This window comes from Parasteatoda tepidariorum, chromosome 9, assembly GCF_982258835.1.
Source record: "Parasteatoda tepidariorum strain Cologne lab strain chromosome 9, Ptep-v5.0, whole genome shotgun sequence".
Taxonomy (NCBI): Eukaryota; Metazoa; Arthropoda; class Arachnida; order Araneae; family Theridiidae; genus Parasteatoda; species Parasteatoda tepidariorum.
In genome coordinates this window covers 39,235,513-39,259,923 of record NC_141763.1, presented here as the reverse complement: position 1 = coordinate 39,259,923, position 24,411 = coordinate 39,235,513, and the positions used below count along the sequence as shown (strand labels likewise).

Sequence of the window (24,411 nt, the reverse complement as noted above, 5' to 3'; positions counted from 1 at the left end):
CTATATTTAAAATAAAATAATAACAAATAAACACATAATTATTAATAAATATTCATGAAAAAATAATTATGTGTTTAATGGTCATCTTTATTAACTATATATTCTATCTTTAATATTTAAAATAATAATTTTTTTTTAATTCAATCTTATGAAAAGTGAGGTAAAGTAAAACGAAAAATATTTACAAACGAGAAAGAATCTTGTTTATGCTTCCTTAACAATAACATTAAATATTTTGTATGAAGAAAAGTCTTATTATTTCTACGAAAATTCATTTGTCAAGGCTTTGTATTTTGATCACATAGCATTACGTAACTTTTTTGTTTGGATCAAAAATATATTTCTAAGTAAATTTCAAGAAAAATCTGCACATAAAATAAGAAAACTTCATAAAAACTTTTACCATTTCGAAAACAAGCACGCATGCACTATTTGGAAGAAGATGCATTCCTCCAATCACTTATAGCCGGAGGCGGAGCGAAGCAGCGCGGAAAATGAGGATAAACACAAACGATCACTTTCTCCAACACTCAGTATCTCCATCTTCATGAAAAAGGGAAAGTGTTTTCACTGCTAACAACTTGGAATGATAAAGAAAAGTGCAAGCAATTTTTTAAAATAATTATCCTCAGACGATTTCATACTTCGCGAACTTTTCGCTTTCACTTTTTTTTCACATGTTTTTTTCATCGATGTTGTAGTTACGTTTTAGAACATTTCTATTTTTATTTATTTATTTTAAATTCTCGTTAAATGGCTGTTACTGTTACACAGAGCCAGTTGACGCTGACAAGTGGAAGAGACAGATTTAGGTGAGTAGTTCAAATTATTTTTGTAATTATTTTAGTATACAATTATCTTTTTTTCCAAATTTGATGACAGCAACCATTATTCCCCAAGCTTCAACTTAAATACCAACTGAACCATCGATAGAAAATTTTTTTGAAAAAATAATATACTTTTTTTCTTTCTGTAAGTTTTTACCTGCTCCAATGATTTTTCAGCTACTTCAGGAAAATATAATTTCGTAAGTTTTGGAATTTTGTTAATTTCAGACATCTAAGGATTATGAAAATGCGAAAATATTGAGATATATATTTTTTTTCAAAATAAATACTAATTTTGGATAAGATTTACTTATAAAAAATATTAAATAAATTATAAAAAAAAACAATCAATTCTGCGCAGTTTGTTGTTAATCTGTAAGATATAATTCGAAAGTATGTTGACAAACTTTAAGAATAGTTTAAACAGAGCACTGTTTTTTTTTCAATTTGCTTTATAGCATTTTATCTAATGTATTTTTCATATCCAATCTCAATGTGGATAGGCTTCAAACCTAAAACGGTAAAAATGTTTATATAATAATAATTATGATATATTTAGATATATATTTATAAAACTATATATATAATAATATGTTATATATTAAGAATTATTAAATAAATTCATAAATAAAACATTCAATTCTGCGCAGTTTGTTGTTATTCTATAAGATATAATTCGAAAGTATGTTGACAAACTTTAAGAATAGGTTAAACAGAGCACTGTTTTTTTTCTTTTTTTTAAAATTTGCTTTATAGTTTTTTATCTAATGTATTTTTCATATCCAATCTCAATGTCGGTAGGCTTCAAACCTAAAACGGTAAAAATATTTATATAATAATAATTATGTACTAATAATATTCATATAAAAATATTAAAAACTAATATTAGCTTTAAAAAAATTTTGTTGGTATTTTTTATTGTTTTATAAAATTTACGTTTTTCCGAATTTGGTTCCAAATATATTTTTTTTTTAACTACTGGGACTTTTGCTTCATTGACTGTTATTTTATACACTCTACTTTTTAATATGAAACAAGCTGAAAGTGGGTAAGAATCTTAATCAAGCAATTAACATTCAAAACTAGGTATCAGACGATAGCACGTGAATCCGAGAATCAACAAGCTTGTCCAAGGAGAACATTAAACCGACCATGAAATTTAATCTCTTTAGTTTAAATAACGAATGAGGTTTTGTTTGTTTTTGCGACAAATCTTCCTGTTCCGTCTGTTTAAAATCGGTTAGGATTTAAGTTATTGTTTACATAATAAATATTATTGCTTTTTTGTACTTGCTTAATGTGTAAACAATCATCTATAAATATTTTTTAATTAAAACTACGACGGAAATTGGTATACAGGACCATATACTTTTTCCAAATTAATTTAAACTAACAGAAGTTTAAAAAAGCATCAACTACGGCAAAAAGTTCTCATTTTTTATTAAAAGAAAAATTAGATTCAATAACCATTACATGATCTAGACCAGGGGTTTCTAATTTACATGAGACAGGAGGCCGGAAATTAAAAACGCCAGTCAAATGGCGGGCCGCAACTTTATCAAAATTTTATATAGGACTCTTTTATGTTTGAAGGAACATTAAATATTACTGTCAGATTTTTATCAAGTTGTACAAAACAAAAGTATTGAATTACAAATTAAAATAAGAAGTAGAATTTTAAAAATATTTAATTACATATTTAAAAATTCTGGCTACAGTAACTTTAATGTGCACTTATGTATTAAAAAATTAATGTGCAACAGATATCAAATTGTTAAGATAAAAAATTTAAAAGTATTTAAAACCCATATAGATTTTCTACGAAAATTGTCCACAAAAAAATAATAACTAATATATTTCGGTTAGCGGGCCACAAAAATAGGCTTTGCTGACCGAGTGCGGCCCGCGGGCCGCCAGTTGCTTGACTTAACTTACCACTGATCTAGATTTAAGCGAAAGAAAAAATAAAACATCTTTTATACATTTTTTAAAATTAAAAACGTTTTTTTATGCATGGTTGGGAATAAACTTACGTTATTAAGCAAAAAAATTTAATTTATGTATTTGCAGGAATAAAAACTTTTTTTGAATAATGTGCATTTACATTTATTTCAGTCTTGTAAAAATATGAATGAAACCTCTGTAAAAGATTTTATCCTGCTTTAGTCGATAAAAGAAAGTGATTTATGTGAAGTTTGTGAAGATAATACAGCAGTTGATACATGCATGTACTTAAATAAACTTTTTTGTTCATCACAAAATAAGAATTTTTTGCGGCGAAAATATTTTAAAGATTTTCACACACATTAATGTCAAAAATTAGATATTTATAAGCTAAAATTGAAAAGAATTTATAGTAAATTATTTTGAATTGAAAAGAAATTTAAAATGCCTAATGTAAATAGGAGCCCTATGGAAGTAATGTAAATAGGAAGTAATTGGAAGAACTTGCAAATATTACTTAATAAAAATACATTGGTTTATTAAACCAATATCTTTTTACTCTATTTCTAATTCTTCATTTTGAAACTAAAAAAAAAACTAGTTTTGCGTTTCGTAAAGCAAATATCCAAGAAAAGGACCTTTTTTTTATTCTTCTATAAGCTCTAAGAAAATAAATGAAAAATAATTAGATTGATTAAAGTATAAATAGAGTGTCTAAAATTGGGAGGGAATTTAAATATAACTTCCATTTCGAATTTATAAAAAAAAAAATTTAAAAATTTATAGAGCGCTTTTACTGTCCTCAAAGTTACGGTTATACCTCCATATCTTAATAATTTTAAACGCCAAAAGGTAAAGTAACTCTGTTACTAAAAGCAAATTTGCTTCCTAGAAAAACTTCTACTGTGACACGACACTAACGCGTATTTGTGTTACATGACGAAACACTTATGAAAAACTCTCATGGTTACCCCGATGATCAGGGAACTTATATCATACAGGTTGGAAGTTAAATTAATTGAAGTGACGATTTATAATAGAACTTTCTATCAAAAATGTGGTTTAAGATAATTTATGGCAGAATTTTTTATACATACTTATTTTCAGTATAAACGTAATGCTGAAAATTCAATAAAATGTTTCCAAATAAGTTTTTTATTGCGGTATCTGAAAGCATTTTTTAAAAATAAAAACTACTTTCAAAAAAGTTATTATTATTATTTTAAATTTTTTATTGCAAATAGTTCAGTTTTAATTGTTTTTACTAGAAAGTAAATTTTTATTGGTGTCTAAATTAGTTATGGAATTAGAATAATTAATGCATTATCTGTTAGAAAATATTTATGTTTTGTTTGCAACTAAACTAGAAAATATTTCTATAAGAGTGGATATTTCTATAAAATACTAAGCTTACAAACCTAAATAATAATGCTTTTACTCATTTTCTGAAAGCAAATTTTTATCGCAACTTTCTACGCTAATATTTGAATTCTGCTCATTATGATTTTGTTAATTTAAATAAATATCAATTAAATTTTTTATTTCTAATTTTGTATTAATTTAATTATCATATTTATTTAGTTTCAATAGTTTTCCGTTTAAGACTTTTGATTTTGATTACCTTTTTCATAAATGTACACCTATCTTTGGCGGACATATTTCTTTGCCCATTTTACTAATGTTTCCCTGAAATAAAATTATGGCCAAAAGCAAAATATGTCGAATTTAAGCCATTTATTTCAGCTTGATTATAAAAAAACAGATGGAATACGTGGATTTCTAAAACTACAATTGTTTTTATGAGAGCTGCGATAGGGGGATAGAGCGTTCGCCTTCCAATGCGGCCAACCAGGTTCGAATCCCAGACGATACGAGTGCCGTATCCGCCTTGCACCGACCACATTTCTGACGTGAAATATCCTCAGTGGTAGACGGATCATGGGTTAGAGTCCCATTGCCGTCAGGTTCCCCATTTGAGATTCGTGGTCTTCCTCTTAATGTTACGCAAATGCGGGTTAGCTTCATCAACAAGTTCTCAACGAAAGCAAATTTATCCCAATACTTGATCCAGGAGTTCCCTTGTCTTCTGGATTGGGTTCAAAATTACAAGGCTACGGAGTTGAACATTAATAGTTGTAAACCCATAAAATTGGGTCGACTGTTCAACAACGGTTATAAAATTATGAAATTGTACTTATGAATAGTATTAAGGTTACTATAAATCCGAATATGATTGTGTTGAACCTAAACGAGTATTTCCCGGCAATAGATACCCGATATTATTCACCGGATCTTGAGACTAGACTAAAACCCGGGTCTGGGTACTCGGTACCAGGTTGTAAAATTATTTTGCTGCGTCCAGATAATTAGATTGCCGAGTAATTGGCAGTTACCCTGTTCATCCCTAATTTAAAATTTATCTCGAAATGAATTCAATTTAATCAATTACAATTCTTGGCTATTTAATTATAGTACAATATTATTATTAGGCGCAACAAGTTATGATACTATAGGACTATTGGATTAAATAACTTTAAAATAACAGACAATTCTTTCGATCAATTTTTAAAATTTCTCTAAATTATTAAGAACCAAAATCATTGAAATTACTCTAAATTATTAAAATCAGAAATAAATAAAATCTCTCAGAATAATTAAAATTGTAAATAATTAAAATAATTTATATACTGAAAACCAAAAATAATTAAAATCACTCGATATAATTTAAATCAGAAATCTTGAAAATCGCTATAAATCATTAAAATCATTAACTATTAAAATTTATCTTAAGTACTAAGATAAGAAATCATTCAAAATCACTCAAAAACATAAGAGCCAGAAATAATAGAAATCACTCTAGTTTTTTATTAACAAAATCGCTAGGATAGCTTTTTTTAATTTTGTGGTGTAGTATTTAAAATTACTTTCATTCCTTTTTTTTAAATTTTAAAAATGATAATCTTATTTTCATACTGTCTCTATTTCCAATTGTAATTTACCACCAATTTTCACAATGTTTTATTGCGCAATTTTCTATTAATGAAGCACCGATGATTTTTGCATCACCCAAAAAACATTTCATTTATTAACTTTATTTTCACAATGTCGTAACAAAATTTGGCTACATTCGATTTATACTGCTTGAAAAAATTATAACTTGTGAACGGAATAACTTAACAAATATCAACTTTGAGGAAACAAAATTCCACGCGGAAGTTAATCTCGCATAGTAAAGCATTTGATATGCAACTAATATATATAATTTTTTTTTACTTCCCCGTTCGTTCATCACGCAAGACCATGAATGTGCCTCACATGCTTAACATTTTTTTTCTCGAAATCATCTTCATCACGTTCATACCGGTGTCAATGTTTCACCTACTTGCGAATGACTGACTTTTACGTAACTTGTCCAATATCAAGGTTAACCGCAAAGTCAAGACTCTAGTACGTCGCACTTTAATGGATTTTTAAATGTTTTTGAAATTAGAAGGGAAAAAAAAGCTACATGCGATTCATATAAATCAGGAATTATGAAATTAAGATTCTGGGAAAGGTAACACGTAGTTTTGATATAGCTCTCTTCTTCTTGAAAAGCAATTAAGGCGAAGTGTTTTTAAAAGGTTTGTCTGAATGTTTGTCTGAATAACCGATACAGGTGCTGTTGATCACAGTTAAAACTCTATGCATATTTCGCGATGAATATTAAGAGCTTGAAAAGAAAATATGAATATTGTAATTTAAATGATGATGCTTGTAATGTCTGCGTTTCAATTTAAATATGGGCCATTTTCCTTGACAGAGAACACATTTTGAGAATATTATTTTTAAAAACTTCAAAACGGTTTGCTACAAAACTATTTAAAGACTTGATACACGTAATGAAAACTAAGTCTATAATATTTCACCAGAAATTTATTATGGAGAAATATTTCAGTCGTAGTTTGGAGATTCATTAGAATTTGAGTGAATTGTGTATTTTTAGTTTACTGAAGCAAAATATTTTTAAACGATTGTTATTTATGACGAGAAAAATATTTTAATCTGCTTATAAGTTGTAGGCTGATTAAAAAATCCTGTTTATTTTTCCAAACCACCGACGTCGTATCACAATATTCTAGATCAATTTGAAAAATTCCCAGTACTTTTAATTAGTCCGACAGTTGAGCACTGACAGTTGTAAACCCGAAATTTGGTCGGCTGTTCAACGATGGTTATAAAATAAAATAAAATAAAATTAGTGCGACAGAGCCATGGTGGCTCAGGAGATAGAGCGTTCGAAATTCAATGAGCTGAACCAGTTTCGAATCCCAGCAATGGTTAGTCGATACGAATTCCGCACCCGGCTCACACCGACCACAGTGTTGACGTAAAATATCCTTATTAGTAGACGGATCATGGGTTATAGTCAACTTGTCGTCAGGTTAACATTGAGAGATTTTCGTGGTATTCTTCTCCGTGTAACGCAAATGCTGATTTTCATCAAAAAGTCCTCCACGAAAGCAAATTTTCCCCAATACTTGATCCAAGAATTCTTCTGGATTGGGTTCAAAATTACAAGGCTACGGAGTTGAACATTAGTAGTCTTAAAACCGAAACTGGATCAGCTGTTAATGACAGTAATGAAATAAAAAAAAATTTGTCCGACAGATTTTAGACTTAATGCCATTTGCACACTTACCGTTAGTATAAATAGAGAATGCACCGTCTATTCTGTACACAAACAGAGTATTTTAATCGGCCTGATTTATTTCAAGCCGTTTGAAAGTGGCAAGTTGCCTAGGACATCAACTTATATCCAAGCATTTTAATCGGCTTGATTTACTTCAAGCCGTTTGCAAGTTGCAAGTTGTTCACTGCAAGTTGGCTAGGACTTCAACTCAAGTGTTTTAATCTGCTTGATTTATTTCAAGCCGTTTGCAAGTTGCAAGTTGTTCCCTGCAAATTGGCTAGGACTTCAACTCATATCCTAGCGTTTTAATCGGTTTGATTTATTTCAAACCGTATGCAAGTTGAAAGTTGTTTACTGCAAGTTGTCTAGGACTTCAACTCATATCCATGCATTTAGAGGCATGAAAGATATTTTAAATAATTTTAGAATTTTTTTTAAAAAATATATGGAAACATTAGAAAGTGCAAGTAAATATATGGAAACTTTTTTGTGCACTGAAAATTGTTTTATCTTTAGACGTGAAGAATAAATTATTGTTCCCTGTTTAAAGTCGATTAAGTAAATCGAGTTATCATAACGTCATTTACAAATACTTTTTAACCCAGAACATTCTTCTACCAAACACATTAAAATAAATAATTGTGGAATTACTAAAAAAATTGAAGCATGTGAGAAATTAAGTATTTTAATATCAGCAATAAAATGAGAAAAATTAACAACCCAGAAGTTCACTGAGCAATAGAAAAATAATCAAAAATTTAGAAATCATTTGAAAAAAAAATATTCTGAGAATATTTTTTAAAAAAAATATTCAGCCTCTTATCATAGTTTTTTTTTTCTAAAGTGGTTTAACTTTTTCAATTTTCAAAATTTTGTTTACACATTTAACGTCTGTAGGTTACTTGAAATCAGTTTATTGAAAATTTATTTCCATTTAACTTAATATTCGCTGGCTGTATGGACCATAGTTTTGGAGTTTAATTGTAAACAAAGTTTTTTAAAAAAAATCGCCAAATGTTGAATATTTAATCGTTATAAAGAAACAAAAAAAAAAGTGATCATCATATACTAAATCTATTGACATACGAAATACAAAATATGATATCGAACTTCCATATTGTTTCAAAAAGCGATTAATATTTTGGGCTTTCCGATATTCAGAAATCTGCTATCATGCTGCTTATTTATTATTTAAAAAAAATTAAATGACAATAATTTTTCTAGGAGGTAAATAGATGAATAGACAACAATAAATTAAATTTCGTGACATATTATAAATTTGAGTTGTTTCGTTTGGGAAAAAAAATGCCTCGAATAAACTTTTTTTGTTACTTTATTACCAGTGATATCAAACTCGTGGCCTAATTATCACTGCTGGTTTACGAAGCAACAGTGATAATTAGGACTGTTTATTTATTAAAATAATAGTGGAACCTTTTCAGCAATTTACACATGATGACTGAAAATAATTAATATTTTGTAAATATTTATCTATGCCTAAAATATCTTTGATCACATGTAAATTTATAAAGATAAGTTTATTCATATTTAAAAAGGAACCTATATTTGTTATAGTTTCTAATTGTCCTTCTCATCACCTAATAGTACTTTTTACTGATATGAAACAGCATTGATTCTCTCAGATGATCATGTCAATATATTGCAAAAGCATTGAAATATTATTTTTATGATTTTATGAAAATATAAGCATTAAATTTTATTTGTATTTTTTTTAACTTCATAATAATAAATTTATTTTTTAATTCTTTAAAAAATTTTTTTAAATGCAGAATGAAAGCCTCGTCTTGCTTCCCGAGTGCTCCGAATAGAAGCAATTTATGTTTAGAATAAATCGATAACAATAATTTTTTAATAATAATTTTTAATAATAACAGAAAATTTTTTAATAAGAAAAATCTTTGCATTAAAATATCTTTCTTATCAATTGACAGAATGTGCATACTTGACAGTGAAAACCTCATTAGCTTCCTCATTAAATTTGAAAAGAGTCGACATGTTTGAACATGATGCTCATTATCAAGACGTGAATAATGTAAGCAGGTTAGGAATGTATAAAAAAATAGAACAGTTGCCATTGAAATTATTTTTTTCTCGTTAAAAGCTATTGTTTCAAATCTGTCCTGTGTTCATCATTCACATGTCGCGTGCCTTGAGAATGAGCGCCACTTTCGGGTGCTGGAAGCATATTGACTAATTTCAACTTTACTCAATAAGCTAATGAAGTTTTTATTGACTTGACCAGTATTTCATTCTTAATTCTTCAATATTCATTCTTGAGATTATTTGTTTCATCAGATTAAATTATTGCTTTAATGAAACACTTTTTACATCAGTGCTTATTATGATAAAGAAATAATTGTAACTGAAAAATAAATTCTTTCTTTCTAAAAATATTATATCTAAAAATATTATATAGTGCAAATTATGATTGAGCATAAATGACATGTAAAAAAACTTTTTATATGACGTTAATGTCTTCATTTAATACTTAAAAAAAGGAAATTAGGATCACTTCATAGCATTAAAAAAAATTCTTATAAATTTTTTGTCTTGCATTATACTTTCAGTAACTTATATTTTTTTATTTATGCTCATTGAACAATTCTACTTACAACTGTAACCGAATAAACGAAATATTTCAAAGTTGCATTGCTTAATATGATTTCGTCAAATTTAAATATTCCAACAATAATTTATGGATACTAATTGTGTATTCATGAAAGAAATTTTTTTTCCCAACCCACGTGAACTAATAAAGAGAAAATAAAATGAACTTAAAAGCATTCATCTACTTATTGATGAGCAATTTATTTACGAAATCTCGTGCTCAATTTTCTAGGTTAATGGCTCCATATTAAAAAATCTCCCTATGATACCCTCCTCTAACGAACTTATTCAACCTCGGACGATATTATTTGAAGTGAAAGTTGTAGTTACGAAACACATGTGCAGTAAAAATATAGAAAGAGGCCTTGGCGGCAGCATGTAAATTGTCGTTCAGAATTGGTGTCAGATGAAGGGACAAGAAGATCGTTTGCTTTTTCTTCTTTTTTGTTGATTCTTTTACTTTTTACAGCAAAAGTTTCCTTAAAGGAAGGAAGGTTTTGAACTTTTGTTACTACTTAACCTTATTTTATAAGACTGATCCTTGCACCATGCCCAAGTTGCATGCGTTAATAGGCTAATTTTTCACGAAGAACATTGTTTGACAAGTGAATAGTCGATTTTGTGTTCTATAATTAATATATGGCATTATTAGCGATAGGGTTTCATGTATTGCTCTGGGTAATTTAATTATTTAAAAAATATTTTCAAACAAATGGGCTGTAAATTACTTAATTGAAATTTATATCGATTCAGCATAATCATCTCTATAGATTTTAATAAAACGACCTAAATATATAAAAATATCCTTGTTAAATTGACTTCATTATGTGTTTATAGAAGACTATGAAACAAGGATTATAAATTAATTCTAAAAATAAGTTTAGAAATAAGGATTTTTAGAATGAACTCAAAACAAGGACAGAGTATTTTAAAAAGAAAGTGTCAACGTTTTAATACATATGACTAATGATAAGTTATAAAGTTTGTTATTAATCTTTAATTATATTTGCATAATTGACTGTTAATTATATTTCATTTTTAATAAATATTCAAATCTAACATAATAAATTTTTTGGCGTTTTCTAGAATTATTTTTATCATACTTTCGCTTAATATATATTTAATTCATGAAATAGAAATCAATAATACTTTTTATACTTTGTTATAGATATTGAGTAATTTTAATTAAAAAAAAAACGAAAAGAAATTGTGTGCTAACTTAAATTACAAAAGTGTGAATATTTCGAATTTAACAAAAGTGATAACAAAAGTTTTCAAGAAGTAATTAATACCATATAAAGGGAAATATTGAAAAAGGCATTTGTAGTTTTAAGCACTTATAATTACGGAGAAGTTACAAAGTTTTAAAATAAATTTTTTAAATAAATTTTTTAAATATACTTTTGAATTTCATTTCCAAAATGGTGATAAACACACATTTCTCATTTTAACTTCAAAAAAATTAAATTCGCTTAGAGATTTTACATCTTAACTTCTTAAAGTTTAATTTCACAATGAGATTTTTCATTTTATATTCTAAAGAAAATTGAATTTAAAACCTTTGACTCATCAATTAAAAACTAAATAAATATTTATTTACAATATCTATGATAAAATCTGGGGTGTTGTAATTTAAATAGTTTGAGAGAAATAACACAAGAAAAAGTGGGTGTTCCAAATTTATTTTGCTGAAAATCTAAATATCGTCCAAAAAACTAAAAGGCTATTCTTTGAAGGAAAAAATGGAAAATTTCAGAGAAAATAATCTAGGACCTTTAGTTTGAACGCGATAATCTTCATTTTCTGAAGTATAGCAGATATCATGAAATAATTCTGAGTAAACCGAGTTTAATACTATTCCTAGCTCAAATGTTTAATTAAAAATTAATGAAAAAATTGTTAACTTAAGGCTACCAGGAGCAATCCAGCTTGTCACCATTTTTCGTAATGGCAAAATAAATTTTTGTAGCAAACGCATGGACTCAGCATTTTATTTTGTTTTACTTAAATGGATTAACTAATGATACACTTTTGAAAATTATTTTTAACATTCAATAAATATGAATTTCACAGGAGACATTTTCTACTTTATATCCTTAATTTAAAATTCTACAATTCTCCATGACATTTATATTTTATGTATTATTTCGCAAAAATTCTTGATGATATATAACGGACTGAAAACGAGCACACCGGAAGCAGCATATAAACTTTCATCACAAGCTATATTTTATTTATAACATTTATACCTCTCATTGTGTTTTGAAAATATAATTACGGGGAGTGCCACACAAAAAAACTCATATTGTTGATTAATTGCAATTAATACCCGCTGACATCAGGTTCACACGAGTGCTATAAAACTATTCAATATTACCCAATTTTCCCTCTTGCAAAATAATTCCGCCAAAGATTGCGGAAAAGGTAAGGAACCGGTCGCCAAAAATAGGGGAATCGTTTCGTGTCTTATGAATCTTCATGCCGCTGCAACGAAAACAAGACGCTCCTTTTTTCTGGCTGATTGATACATCTTTTGTTTAAAAATGGTCTTTTAATGGGTCACACCGGTCATTCTAAAATCTGACCCACCGAAAAAGAAAGGAGGAAACGGCTTAGTATTGAGGACGGAAAAAATGCGGAAGCTGAAAGAGAAAAGAAAGTGGCCTTTCTTTGGTCATCTTTTATGACCAGGTCAGGGGGTTTCGTAACACCCAGGTTAGGGGTCACAGAAAAATCCTAATTGATTGAAATTGTAAGTTTATAAGGTACGATGATCGTGACATACGATTGCAGGGAAAAATCACTTAGGGTACGAAATAAACATAAACTTTCAATATATTACGAAAGATAGCAATTTTTGAATCGACATAACGAATGGGAATGATTTTTGCATTGAAATTATCGTTATTATTGTTTTGGAGCTGTCATTTATTTCTATAATTCACTTATTTTTTCAGAATATCTGTCCGTATTTAAATTATTGTACTAAAAGTAGGGTAATAATTATTTATAATTATTCAAAAACATTAGATTTGATTTTTTTTTTATACAATCCGTGTCACATAAGTTTACGAGTTCAAAAATAATTTCCAGAATATTTCATAAGATTAAACCTGTACTAAAAATGCACACATAAAAAAAAATTAGAACAATTAGATGTAAAAATTTAAACAAGTAACATTTCAAAATTATTTTTTGATATTTTAATTTGATTAAGGGAAAATCAGGATACTTTATTGTTTGATTTAAGGATTGTAATTTTGAGCGGGAACAATTATATTGCCAAATGATAGCGCGTTTTTATAGATCATTAAATGATAGCACGCAAAGAAAAGTAAAATGAAACCAACTATTTTTTTTAAAGTTCCAAATGCATTCATATTGATAAATACATTGTTATATAGTATATATGCTTATAAGCATTCTTAGCATATATTAGGAAATACAATCAAAGATACATGTATTGAAAACAATGAGGTGGTTTTAAATAACATTCATTTATTTATTTATTTTCTCCTATTTTGCACGATCTCTATTTAACTGTCCGATTCGCATCCGAAGTTCATTTTATTTTGTTACAATTTCATAAAGTTTAATAAGAAGTGAAAAAAATCAGCTGATCAGATAATTTAATTGCCAAGTAAGAACACAGGATCTTAATGTAATGATTAATTGGCAAACGATTGGTGAAGAGAAATGTCAAAACGATCGTAATGTGACAATAGTTTAGATAGGTTATGCTTTGTATTTAACAAAAATGTGTAGTACATTAATAATAAAACTAAATTACATTAATACTTATTTTCAGCCTGTTTCCTTTTTCTTTTTTTTTTCTCGTAGCTGTACCAAAAGAACAAAATGTACTTAAGAAGCAGTAAATTTAATAATAAAAACGAAATAGAAATTTTGAGCATAACAGAACACTTATTTGGTTTAAATTAAAACACTCGTTTTAGTTTTATTTATTTATTTTTTTTACAAACTTATGAGTTAAAATAATTTTTATTATTTTTTCGCAGGATAATTCTGACAAGTAAACAAATTTGAATTAAACCATAAAACCAGAAAAGAAAATACCTACCGCTTATCATTCTGTGTTAATAATCTATTTTTTCCCTCAAAAATTCCATCACAGAGAAAAAAAATTCGGATAAAATTACCCTACCAAATAGAAAGAACATTTCTGGTAAAAAAAAAAAATCACAATTCTAGTCAATGATACCAAAATTTATGGTATTTGAACCCTTCATTTGGTAATTTTTCCGTTCACATGGTAACAGTCTACCAAAATTTCAAATTTATTGCACTCATTATCGCACATTTAGTAAAAAAATAGGAAATCGAATAAATGGTTTCTATGTCATGCTCTAAAAGATCATGGTAAAACTATCACATTTTATCACATTTACCAAATTTTATTATCTGTCATAAAACTATATTTTATTGTTACTAAAACTTTACGGTTAAAATTACCGAGCGCTATGGTAAAGGTGGCTGTTTGGAGTTTCCATAAAGCCAAAAACACGTTAAGTTTTACCATATTCTGGTAGTTTTGACCACATTTTCTTCTTAGTCAGAATATGTGAATTAATTACGATCTGATTTACTTTGCCTTGTGCCAAAACTCAAATAGTTTTTCATCTGTTTCGAGATTACGTACATAAAAATACTTTTTAAATGAAAAAGCACTTGACAAATTTTACAAAATATTATTGAAACAAATTTAAAACCCTTTGAAATACAAAGTTACAACTTTCGGTAGAAACTATACTCATAGACTTAACATAATTTAAAAAATCAATATAGTATGCATTTCTCACACGAAGTACTTACTGTGTTTAGTAACTTTTGAAGATAAGACTAAAGTTAAAGATTTATCTAGAAACATAATAATGAAGAATTAATTCATTATTAATAATTTTTCATCTGTTTCAAGATTACGTATATAAAAATACTTTTTAAATGAAAATTCACTGGACAAATTTTTACAAAATATTATTGAAACAAATTTAAACTCTTTGAAATACATGATTACAACTTTCGGTAATAACTATACTCATAGACTTAACATGATTTTAAAAAATCAATATAGTGTGCATTTCTCACACGAAGTACTATGTTTAGTAACTTTTGAAGATAAGACTAAAGTTAAAGACTTATCTGGAAGCATAACAATGAAGAGTTAATTCAATTTCTTTCGACTGATTCGGTGAGTAATTAGATTTTAAACATTCATTTCCTCAACCTGTCAAAAAATTAATTGAATTGTGTCTTTTTGTTTCATTAATTACCGGTAGTTTACAGTTTGCACCTTTCCGGCGACAATTTTCCGCTCAATGCACCGAAGAAAGGAAGTGTACTGGGCTAATGCTTCTTTGTTGAAATTTTTTTTTATTTTTTATCTAAGAGCATAATAGATTTTTTTTATCTTTTGTATGGATTTTCAATGTAATCTGATTTGAGATAATTTCATTAACTTAAAGAAAAGTGCTAACTCAAATCGTTGATTACTTTGTGACAAATTTTTAGAGATTTAGGATGGTTCAAGAGTTTAAAAAAAAAATCTGAAAAAAGAAGAAAAAAAGATAGTGGAGTATATTTTTTCTTAATATTTAAAGCTAAAGCATTTTTTTAAAATTTATATTCAAAATATTTTAATTCAATTCAAATACAATAATTACAGCGTTTTAATTTTATCAACAGTTTTCATAAACTTCAAAAACAATTAAAACTTTTTGTATTTAATTATTTAAACAAATACAACCTCATTTGTAAATAAGTAACATAAGCTAACGAACATGCATTATTATAACAGACATTTATGCGTTTACTTTTTAAAGGACGTTATAGTCATTCTTATATTAGAAATGGGAACATATTTATTTAAAAAAAATTTAATGTACAGAAAAGTTATAAGACGTTTTGAAATCATTCATTATCATAAATAAAATTTGTCTCGTATTAGTACTCCCTTACAAAGCATTAAAGAAATAGTTTTGAGAATATTAAATATTTTTACTATGCTGAGAAAAACAAAGTTCAAAACTACCAAAATATAGTAGAATTTTCCGTAAATTCGAAAACTAAAAAGCCCTGTAATCTTTACCAAACCGCTTAGGCAATGATCTTTAGTAAAATTAACAATAAAATATGTGAATAAAATTTGGTAAATGTAGTAAAATTCGGTAATTTTATCATTATACCTTGGAGCATGGCATAAAAATCATTCGATTAAATTTTCTTCTCAGTTTTGTATTTTTTTCTCAATGTGTGGCAATAAGAACTATAATTTCAGAAACCAGAATATTCAGTAAACCGTTACCTTATCAACGAAAAAATAACCAAACGAATTATTCAAATGCCGTTTATTTTGGTTTCATTATCCAAAATTATGTTTTTTTTGTGGAATTATCATTACCCTACGGTTATTATTTGAGCTACATCTTTTCATAACTATTACTTGCAACTGTTATTCGTTTGTTGGAACAGGAAAAATAGCTACTATAATTTATTTTTATGTGTAAGCTATCTTTTTTTTTCTATATTCATCGAATCTCTTTCTCAGACACTTCAAGAAATCCCTTTCTTAACGAGTAATTTCATCATCATTGTGCAAAAAGAACAGTGCAGAGTGGGGTCAGACTAAGCATTTTTGACGAATATTTTAAACAAAAATAATTCTAGAAATCCTCCATAGAATATACGAAATACGATTCAAATAGCAAATGAACTGTTAAAGTTAAACAATGTCAAAAATAATAAATGCTATAAAAATAGTTTTTTTTTATTGTATCTTTTGTGAAATTTAGCCTCATGAGACTTTACAGGTTGTCTAAAAAATATTGCCTTTAAGGAAAGGTAAGGAACATCACAAAAGATTGAAAATTGCAAAGCAACCCACAAGCAGACAGGAAAAAGTGATTCAGAGGTCCAGTGGGACGCAAAAAAGTGATTAATTGAAAACCTTCTTCAATTTTGAGTATAAATGGCATATTAGATAAAAAAAAAATATTAGACAGTTACATTAGATGCTTATAGTTTGCTACGTAAATGATTGACATCGACAGGGCTTGGATTGCAGGACATGGTCAATTTTTCCGAGCGAAAGAGAGTCTTGCCACAAGCTCGTGATATACGATAAGTTTGAGAACTTTACATAGAAATAAATGAAGGCTCAACGAATCAGAAGGGTGTTGAGGGTATCGCTAGCAGCACCCTAGGTACACAGTAGCAATGCCTAGCTCCACCAGTAGCATTAACGGTCATGAATTGTGAAGCAATTCTCAATCCTTACTCTCTTACAAGTTTGTCGTAACATTTTTGAAACGCCATGGAAAAATCTTAAAATATTCAATGTCGAAAAATATGGAGTATATTTCAGTTACTGATTTTACACCATGAACAAGGTATTTTAATAACTGCAAGCTATGACTTACAAGGATCACGTTATTGTACCTTTCACGCATTTCGGACCTTCAAAAATAAAGTAATACTACTAATAAAGATGAGTCTTTAATTAACGCTAAATCTAATATAATGGTTTTGCTCACTTAGGGAGCTGCAATGAAAAAAATAGCACATCAGAATCATTTCGTTTTCATTCAAATAAATGAATGAATAATTAACAAGGCCAACTGCGTGCTTAACAAGCTTGCAGAGAGGTTTTATGCTTGATTTCATAACGGAATAATCTGAAGACACGTGTCTATCAGATGCGGAAAACTAGTTATAAGCTGGTTTTTTCTTTATACGTTACCTCAATAAAAGTAATATTGAATCATCCAATTGATAACTCTTTCTAATTTATTACTCTTGTAAGAACTTAACAATCGTGTAAATTAGCTTTTACGTTATTTATTAAATTCATTATAAACCTCAGTTAGGTGGTCTGAGCTTATAAAAAAATATTGCTATGAAAAAACGTTGGCTCACCTTGAGTAGTTCAACTTTGATTTCTTTCTAAATTTTAAGTTGAAATAAATATGTTTTGATTAAGATCTATTTCAAACAATCTTTTCAAAATGTTTATAGGATATATGTTTATAGGATATATGTTTGACATCCAAGCAAAGAGACTTTTGATGTTATGAAGTTTTGAAACAGTTTTAGAAGGAATTTAAAGAAATGATCTGTTAAAGAATTAATCATTTTTATTTCATAAATCAGAACACCATTAATTGATTTTGAGGATTTTTGAAAATAAGCTTTTTTCTTCTAAATAAGATACATTGAGACAAAAAATTTATATACGTTTCCTAATTTTTTTTTTTGTGTTTATTTTTTTAACTTAGTTTTTATTACTTTTGTTCTCAAATGGTTTCACTTTTCATGTCACATTAATCAGAATATTTTAATAAATCTTCATTTTTTGTGGATTGCATAAAATGTGCGGAAGAACATAATAAACTTTTTATATTTTAAAAAGCAATTGCGTATTTTAATTTAAGGATTTTTGGAATAGTTTCAGGATAAATTCAAACAATACAATAATACAAATTTCTTCAGATAAGTAATTTAATTAGAGATATTTCAGTTTTAGTAAAAGCGAAAAATACTTTTTCATTTTACTCCATTTACATTAAAAAAAATATTTTCTGGGATTTAAATGAGAATAAAATAATATTTATTAAATACTACCGTAAAGGTTGTAAAAAATAAGATTTGAATATTAGAAATCTGCTTACATAGCTCAAATACTTTAAATAATGTATGATACATCATGCGCTATTTCCGTTATCAGATGATGCGAGTTTTTACTTATTTATTTTTAATGAATAAGTTAATTATTTGGTAAGCAACGATTAAAATAAAAGAATAAAGCCTATATATTCATTCACACATGTACCATAAATTCATATGTATATTAAAAGCAATAATAATTGTATGTAATGATCTATATACTTAAATCTATGTCACAATTTAACTAAAAATATTTAAAACTGAATAAATTATATTAAAAAATTTTTAAACAAGAAACTATTTCACCCGACCGGAAGTTTCTTTTCAAATATTTACTTCACTCCTATTTTAAGTTTACTTTTTTCATTACGTAGCATAAAACAAACGAATGGACACGTTTTTGAAATCCCTTTTTGTTCTTTTAAGAAAATAGTTGCTGAAAGGAAATTTTATTTATGAAAAGTTATATATTAATATATTTTATAAATTTGAATGTGAAATCTGGTTCATATGTGAAAAATATGAGATTAACTTTCTGCAAAAAAATTTGTTGAGTATATAATTATAATTAAAAAGCGAGTGCAAATTTGCTTTATTCGTGAAATTAGTTCCAAAGATATGGTGAAATATTTAAAAGGTAAACTTAATTTTAATTTTGCAAATTTTTACTGGTGTCTTTAAGTATCTACTAAAAAAGATTGAAAGTGAAAAATCCCATTCTTGTGAAAAAAGCAGAACATTAATTCATTTATGCACTGGAAGTGCGCATTTGTGTCTTATTAAATTGTTCATTGATTTATTATCATGTTTTAAGTGGTTCTATCAAATTTTATGAATACATCTTAATGCAAACACAACTGATCATTGGAGCAAAAGGTATTATAAGTGAAATAGCCTTTAATTTGCAGGCTGTACACAGCAAGTGATTTGAATTATAATACATTTATTTTTATGCTTTATTAGATGGTTTTTTGCAATTAATTTAATTGCATGCAAAAACGGCCAAATATATTTTAAAGTTTAAGAAAAAAAGTGCTTAAAAGCAAACTTAGTAGCTCGTTGAAATTTCTTAGAGAAAATTACTACAAACTCGATAGTCTACGATAATAAAATCGCAAGTCATATTTTCAGAACTACATTTTATTATCAAAATATCAAAATGATAGTGTTGAATGCATTCATCCATTTCCTTTCAGTTTCAAATTTCGAACTCCAAGTTTTTCTCAATTTATGTATTTTTTATTATAAATGATATTTTAAGTGCTTTCTAACGTATAAAAAATAGTTGCAAACATTTTACTTACATGTTACGTATATTATTTTAATAACTGTTATGCTTTTGTCAATGAAATAATGTTAACGACGCTATCGCCTCCTTACAGCTTGATCATACAAAGTGTCTTAAATTAAACTGTAAGCTTTCAAATATTTATAATAAGAAAACGGTTAAGCTTAAAAAACATGGATAGTCACGTGAATTTGCTGTGAGAGCTAACTTTTACTGCACATTCATGTGACAGGGCACAAATGTTTTATCACAGAATTTCTGGTTTTAGTCCAAAAAATTTCTGACAGATGACGCCGTGAACATCTTTGACCATGCGATGTGGTGCAAGTGGTTGGATTTTTTTTAATTTTTTTTTAATCTAAGATTGGTAGATAAACATTTTGAAAGATTTATGAATCTTCATCCATTAAAATATTTTAAAAACTTTTTAATGTGTGATTTTGAAGTATTTTTTCTTGATTATATTTAGCTATAACTGTCTACAGCGCCGAGCATTTATATACAAACAGGAAACTAAATTTTCTTAATCCACGTTTAAAAAATTACATGTAAAAGATAAATGCATGTACATCTGATTGCATGAACACTACAAAGGCGAGAAAGATTTTTTTAAAAAGGTAATGATCTTTATTCTAGCTTCCGAAGAATAAGTTAAAAATATAATTTTCAATCTTTTATGAAGAATAACTTTTCTTTCTCAATCTGAATGACAATTATTGATGATAAAATAATTTTAAGGTGTAATTAGAATGCGAAGTTACTCATAATTGTTGGGAAATACGTCGTTATTATAGAAAATAAACTTAGAAATTAATTATCTATTGTCTCAGATTTTTTTCCAATTTGTCTTTTAGTCTGTAAGCGTAATAAGAATCTTAAACTGAACTCCTATAAGCTTGTTGTTTCCTATCAGGTGTTTTTTTTTCTTCTTTTAATGGAACTTTAGAAATAACCTTCACTTAAAGGGACGGTGTCGTCAATAGTTGTAAGAGTATCAGTTATTTTTTTTTTGTGAGAATATACTCACCTATTCAATAAATAATGAAGGTGACCTTAACCTTAACTAACCTTAACAACCTTAATAAGTAAAACTAATTTATTCGAAAATTAACAATGAGAATAAATCAATATTTACCTCTTGTTACTATTGCAAGTAATCAAAAATTCGCAGTGGGAAAATTAAAAATAAATAATAAAACTAAAGTTATTAATTGCATTAATGTTATATTAAATATTACCAAAGTAAAATTTAAAATGAACTAAAACCAGAGTATTTTACAAGAATATTAAATCAATTTATTTAATATTACACATCAATTAACTAGATAAGTTTAAACTAAATAAGTTTAAAAGTGCTGAAATTTTTTATTTTCCTAATCTGTATAATTTTTTATGACTCTAAAATCTAGTTACAACTTTGAAATATTATAACTAGACACAGCTGACATCGGGGACTTAGAGGTAAGTGGTAGAAAAACACTATTCTTTAAAATAAAACAAAACATTAATTAAAATTACAAATCTATTTATAACTTTTGATATAAAATAATAATCAAATTTTATTTTGATAATTTTGCCTTAGTACCATGCCCAAGCACAATTCCTTTTAAAGCGTACATTCAATAAAAATAATTCATTAGTATTTTTAAGTTTTGTTAATTCGTTTACTTCAATTAAGCTAAATAATATAAATGTAGATTGAACTGACTCGCCAAAGAAAATGATCTAACGGTCTTATGGGCTTATGGTTTAATGGTCTAACGGTCTTATTAATTTATGTTTTTGATAATTTCTGTAAAGGTGAAGATGGAAAATAATGTTTCATTTTATTAAGTCGGATACAAAAAGTACTTCTCTGCCCGGTATCAAAAACCATCTAGCATTACAGCGGGCGTACAGATTGTCACAGTCTCGCAGATTATTTTCACCTCAGATTTTTTTAAAATCAACAACTGGAGAAACATTGCCAGCAGAAAAAAATCAAGAACAAGTAAAAAATGATCTATTATATTCCGTCGGTCATGAGATTGACAGATTAGCATTTTCGACTTCCAGCTACTTATCTTTCCAACTACTAGGAATTAAGAGGCTTCTTTAGGTGGTCTTAGTTGGTGGAATCAAATTCTGGTTATTTAACTGTGTTAGGTGAAAGCAGATAATAAACGGTTTTCTTCACAATTAACAGTTTAAATGCCATCTTTGTTTTGGTCATTTGACTGTTCTGTTTGATTATGGTAAAATAACAGTTAAATAAATTGTTGTTTAACCATTTTTTCGAAAAAATTTCTAACAATTCATTACTGATTATAGTGCAGCTGAGGATGGATGTATTTGAGAAAACAAAGTGGTATGTTGTTCAAGGTTATGGTTACAATCAGACATTTCCGAGCTCAAGTCTAAGGACTTATAAATCCGATTCAATCAGTTGGATACAAATGTTTTATCAGTTAGAATTAGTGATTTATGATTAAAATGAAAAAAATATGTGTTTATCAGGAATGGCATTACCATACAGTACGTTTATTTTACCAGGATTTTTTCCCATGAGCATTACAATTTAGCATCTAAAATTCGGAGTCATTTTCTTAATAATAATAAAAAAATTCCAGTTAAACATTTTTCGTCACTAATATTTTTGCTTGCACGAGTTTTTTCATTCACTAACGCGAGTTTATATGCAATATTTTTATATTTTAACATACATGTAATGGGTTTTAATTCAGGAGATTTTTTACATACTTTCTATTTGTATTTATTTTTAGCGTATTGAATTACAATGTTATTAAACTATATATATATATATATATATATATATATATATATATATATATATATATATATATATATATATATATATATATATATATATATATATATATATATATATATATATATATATATATATATATATATATATATATATATATATATATATATATATATATATATATATATATATATATATATATATATATATATATATATATATATATATATATATATATATATATATATATATATATATATATATATATATATATATATATATATATATTACTATTTGAATTCAAATTGAAGATGGGATGTATGTATTTGAAGAAATACTACGGTATGTAGTTCAAGGCTGAGGTTACACTCATTCAGACATTTCTGAGCAGAAGTCTGAAGACTTACAACTTCAATGCATTGCTAGCTGAATACAAACGTTCTTTAAGTTGGTATCATTGATTTATGATTAAAATAAAAAAATAGTGTTCCCTACTGCACTTTATTGTTTTTCCATTCAACAGTCTATTTAAACAATGAGAAGTTATTCAGTTACTAGGCACTTAAAAATAACAAGACATCTATCAATCTTAAACCAATAATCATATTTTACAACAATAATCGGCAAGTAGAATCCAAATTGGCATCTTGTGTACACATTCTCATGTCCTCCAGCTGCGGTTTCCTTATTAGATATAAATCACCTAATCATTAATACTTCTTCACAAATCTTTCTTAGAAAGGTTGAATGGAATAAAGTTGGGATTAAAAAAAAATTAAAGACATAAACTAGAATGAAATAAAGAAAAATAGATATATACTGGAGTTAAATTCCTGGAGGGTGCCTAATGTGTGTGTTTGGCGAATAATTCAAGGTTTCTTCCCTCCCCTTACATTATAGATTAAAAAAACTTAGCAGCAGGTTTTCTAATAAAAAAAAAGTTTTCTAATTGCGTAGTAGAGAAAATTATTGCAAGCTTGGAATAATAATTTATTTAAGAAATATATGAGGTGCGTATAAGGAAAAATGGGATGCACTTAAACATCAGCACGTTTAAAAATATTAAACATTTTGTTCTCTCTGAAATGATTGTATGGTGCAATAGATTTAAAATAACATCCTTAAACTAATTGTTATGTAGAGGCAATTTTACGAATGAATGCGTTTTGATTTGAAATAAATATTAAATTTGTACTATTTTTCCTAGTCAATATAGGCCTTTATTTAAAAATATTTACTGGTGATATTCAAGGCTGTCAGGTTTGGGTCATTACATAATTATAAATACATAAATTAAAAGCCAAAACATTCATTTTTGTTTCAGTTTAATCTACGTAATATAAACAGGTATCAGTTCATTTAAATGCTTACCCGTGCTGGATATAGTGTTCCACCAAAATTGAAAAACAAGTCAGGTCTAACTTATTATACACGTGGTCACTACTATCCATCTATCCATCTCCTTTATTTCCGAAAGCAGTAGCTAGAGTCAAAGAAATAGTGTATAGGTATTGTAAAATGGCTATGCACTAAAATATTAGACCCTTTACTGTGTCACCTGATGGAAAACTGCGGATCTAGCACTTGAATATAGCAAACAGTACGA

General features: G+C 27.2%; 1 protein-coding gene across 1 annotated transcript in view; it reads left to right on the top strand.

Annotated features, from left to right (window-relative positions):
• The first annotated feature begins 401 nt into the window (after positions 1-401).
• LOC107443070 (neprilysin-2) overlaps positions 402-24,411 on the top strand; it is a 102,989-nt gene continuing 78,979 nt past the window's right edge. The window contains exon 1 of the mRNA XM_043046407.3: positions 402-812. Coding sequence (XP_042902341.1) covers positions 754-812 — 59 coding nt within the window. The 5' untranslated portion in view covers positions 402-753. The remainder of the gene's footprint in view (positions 813-24,411) is intronic.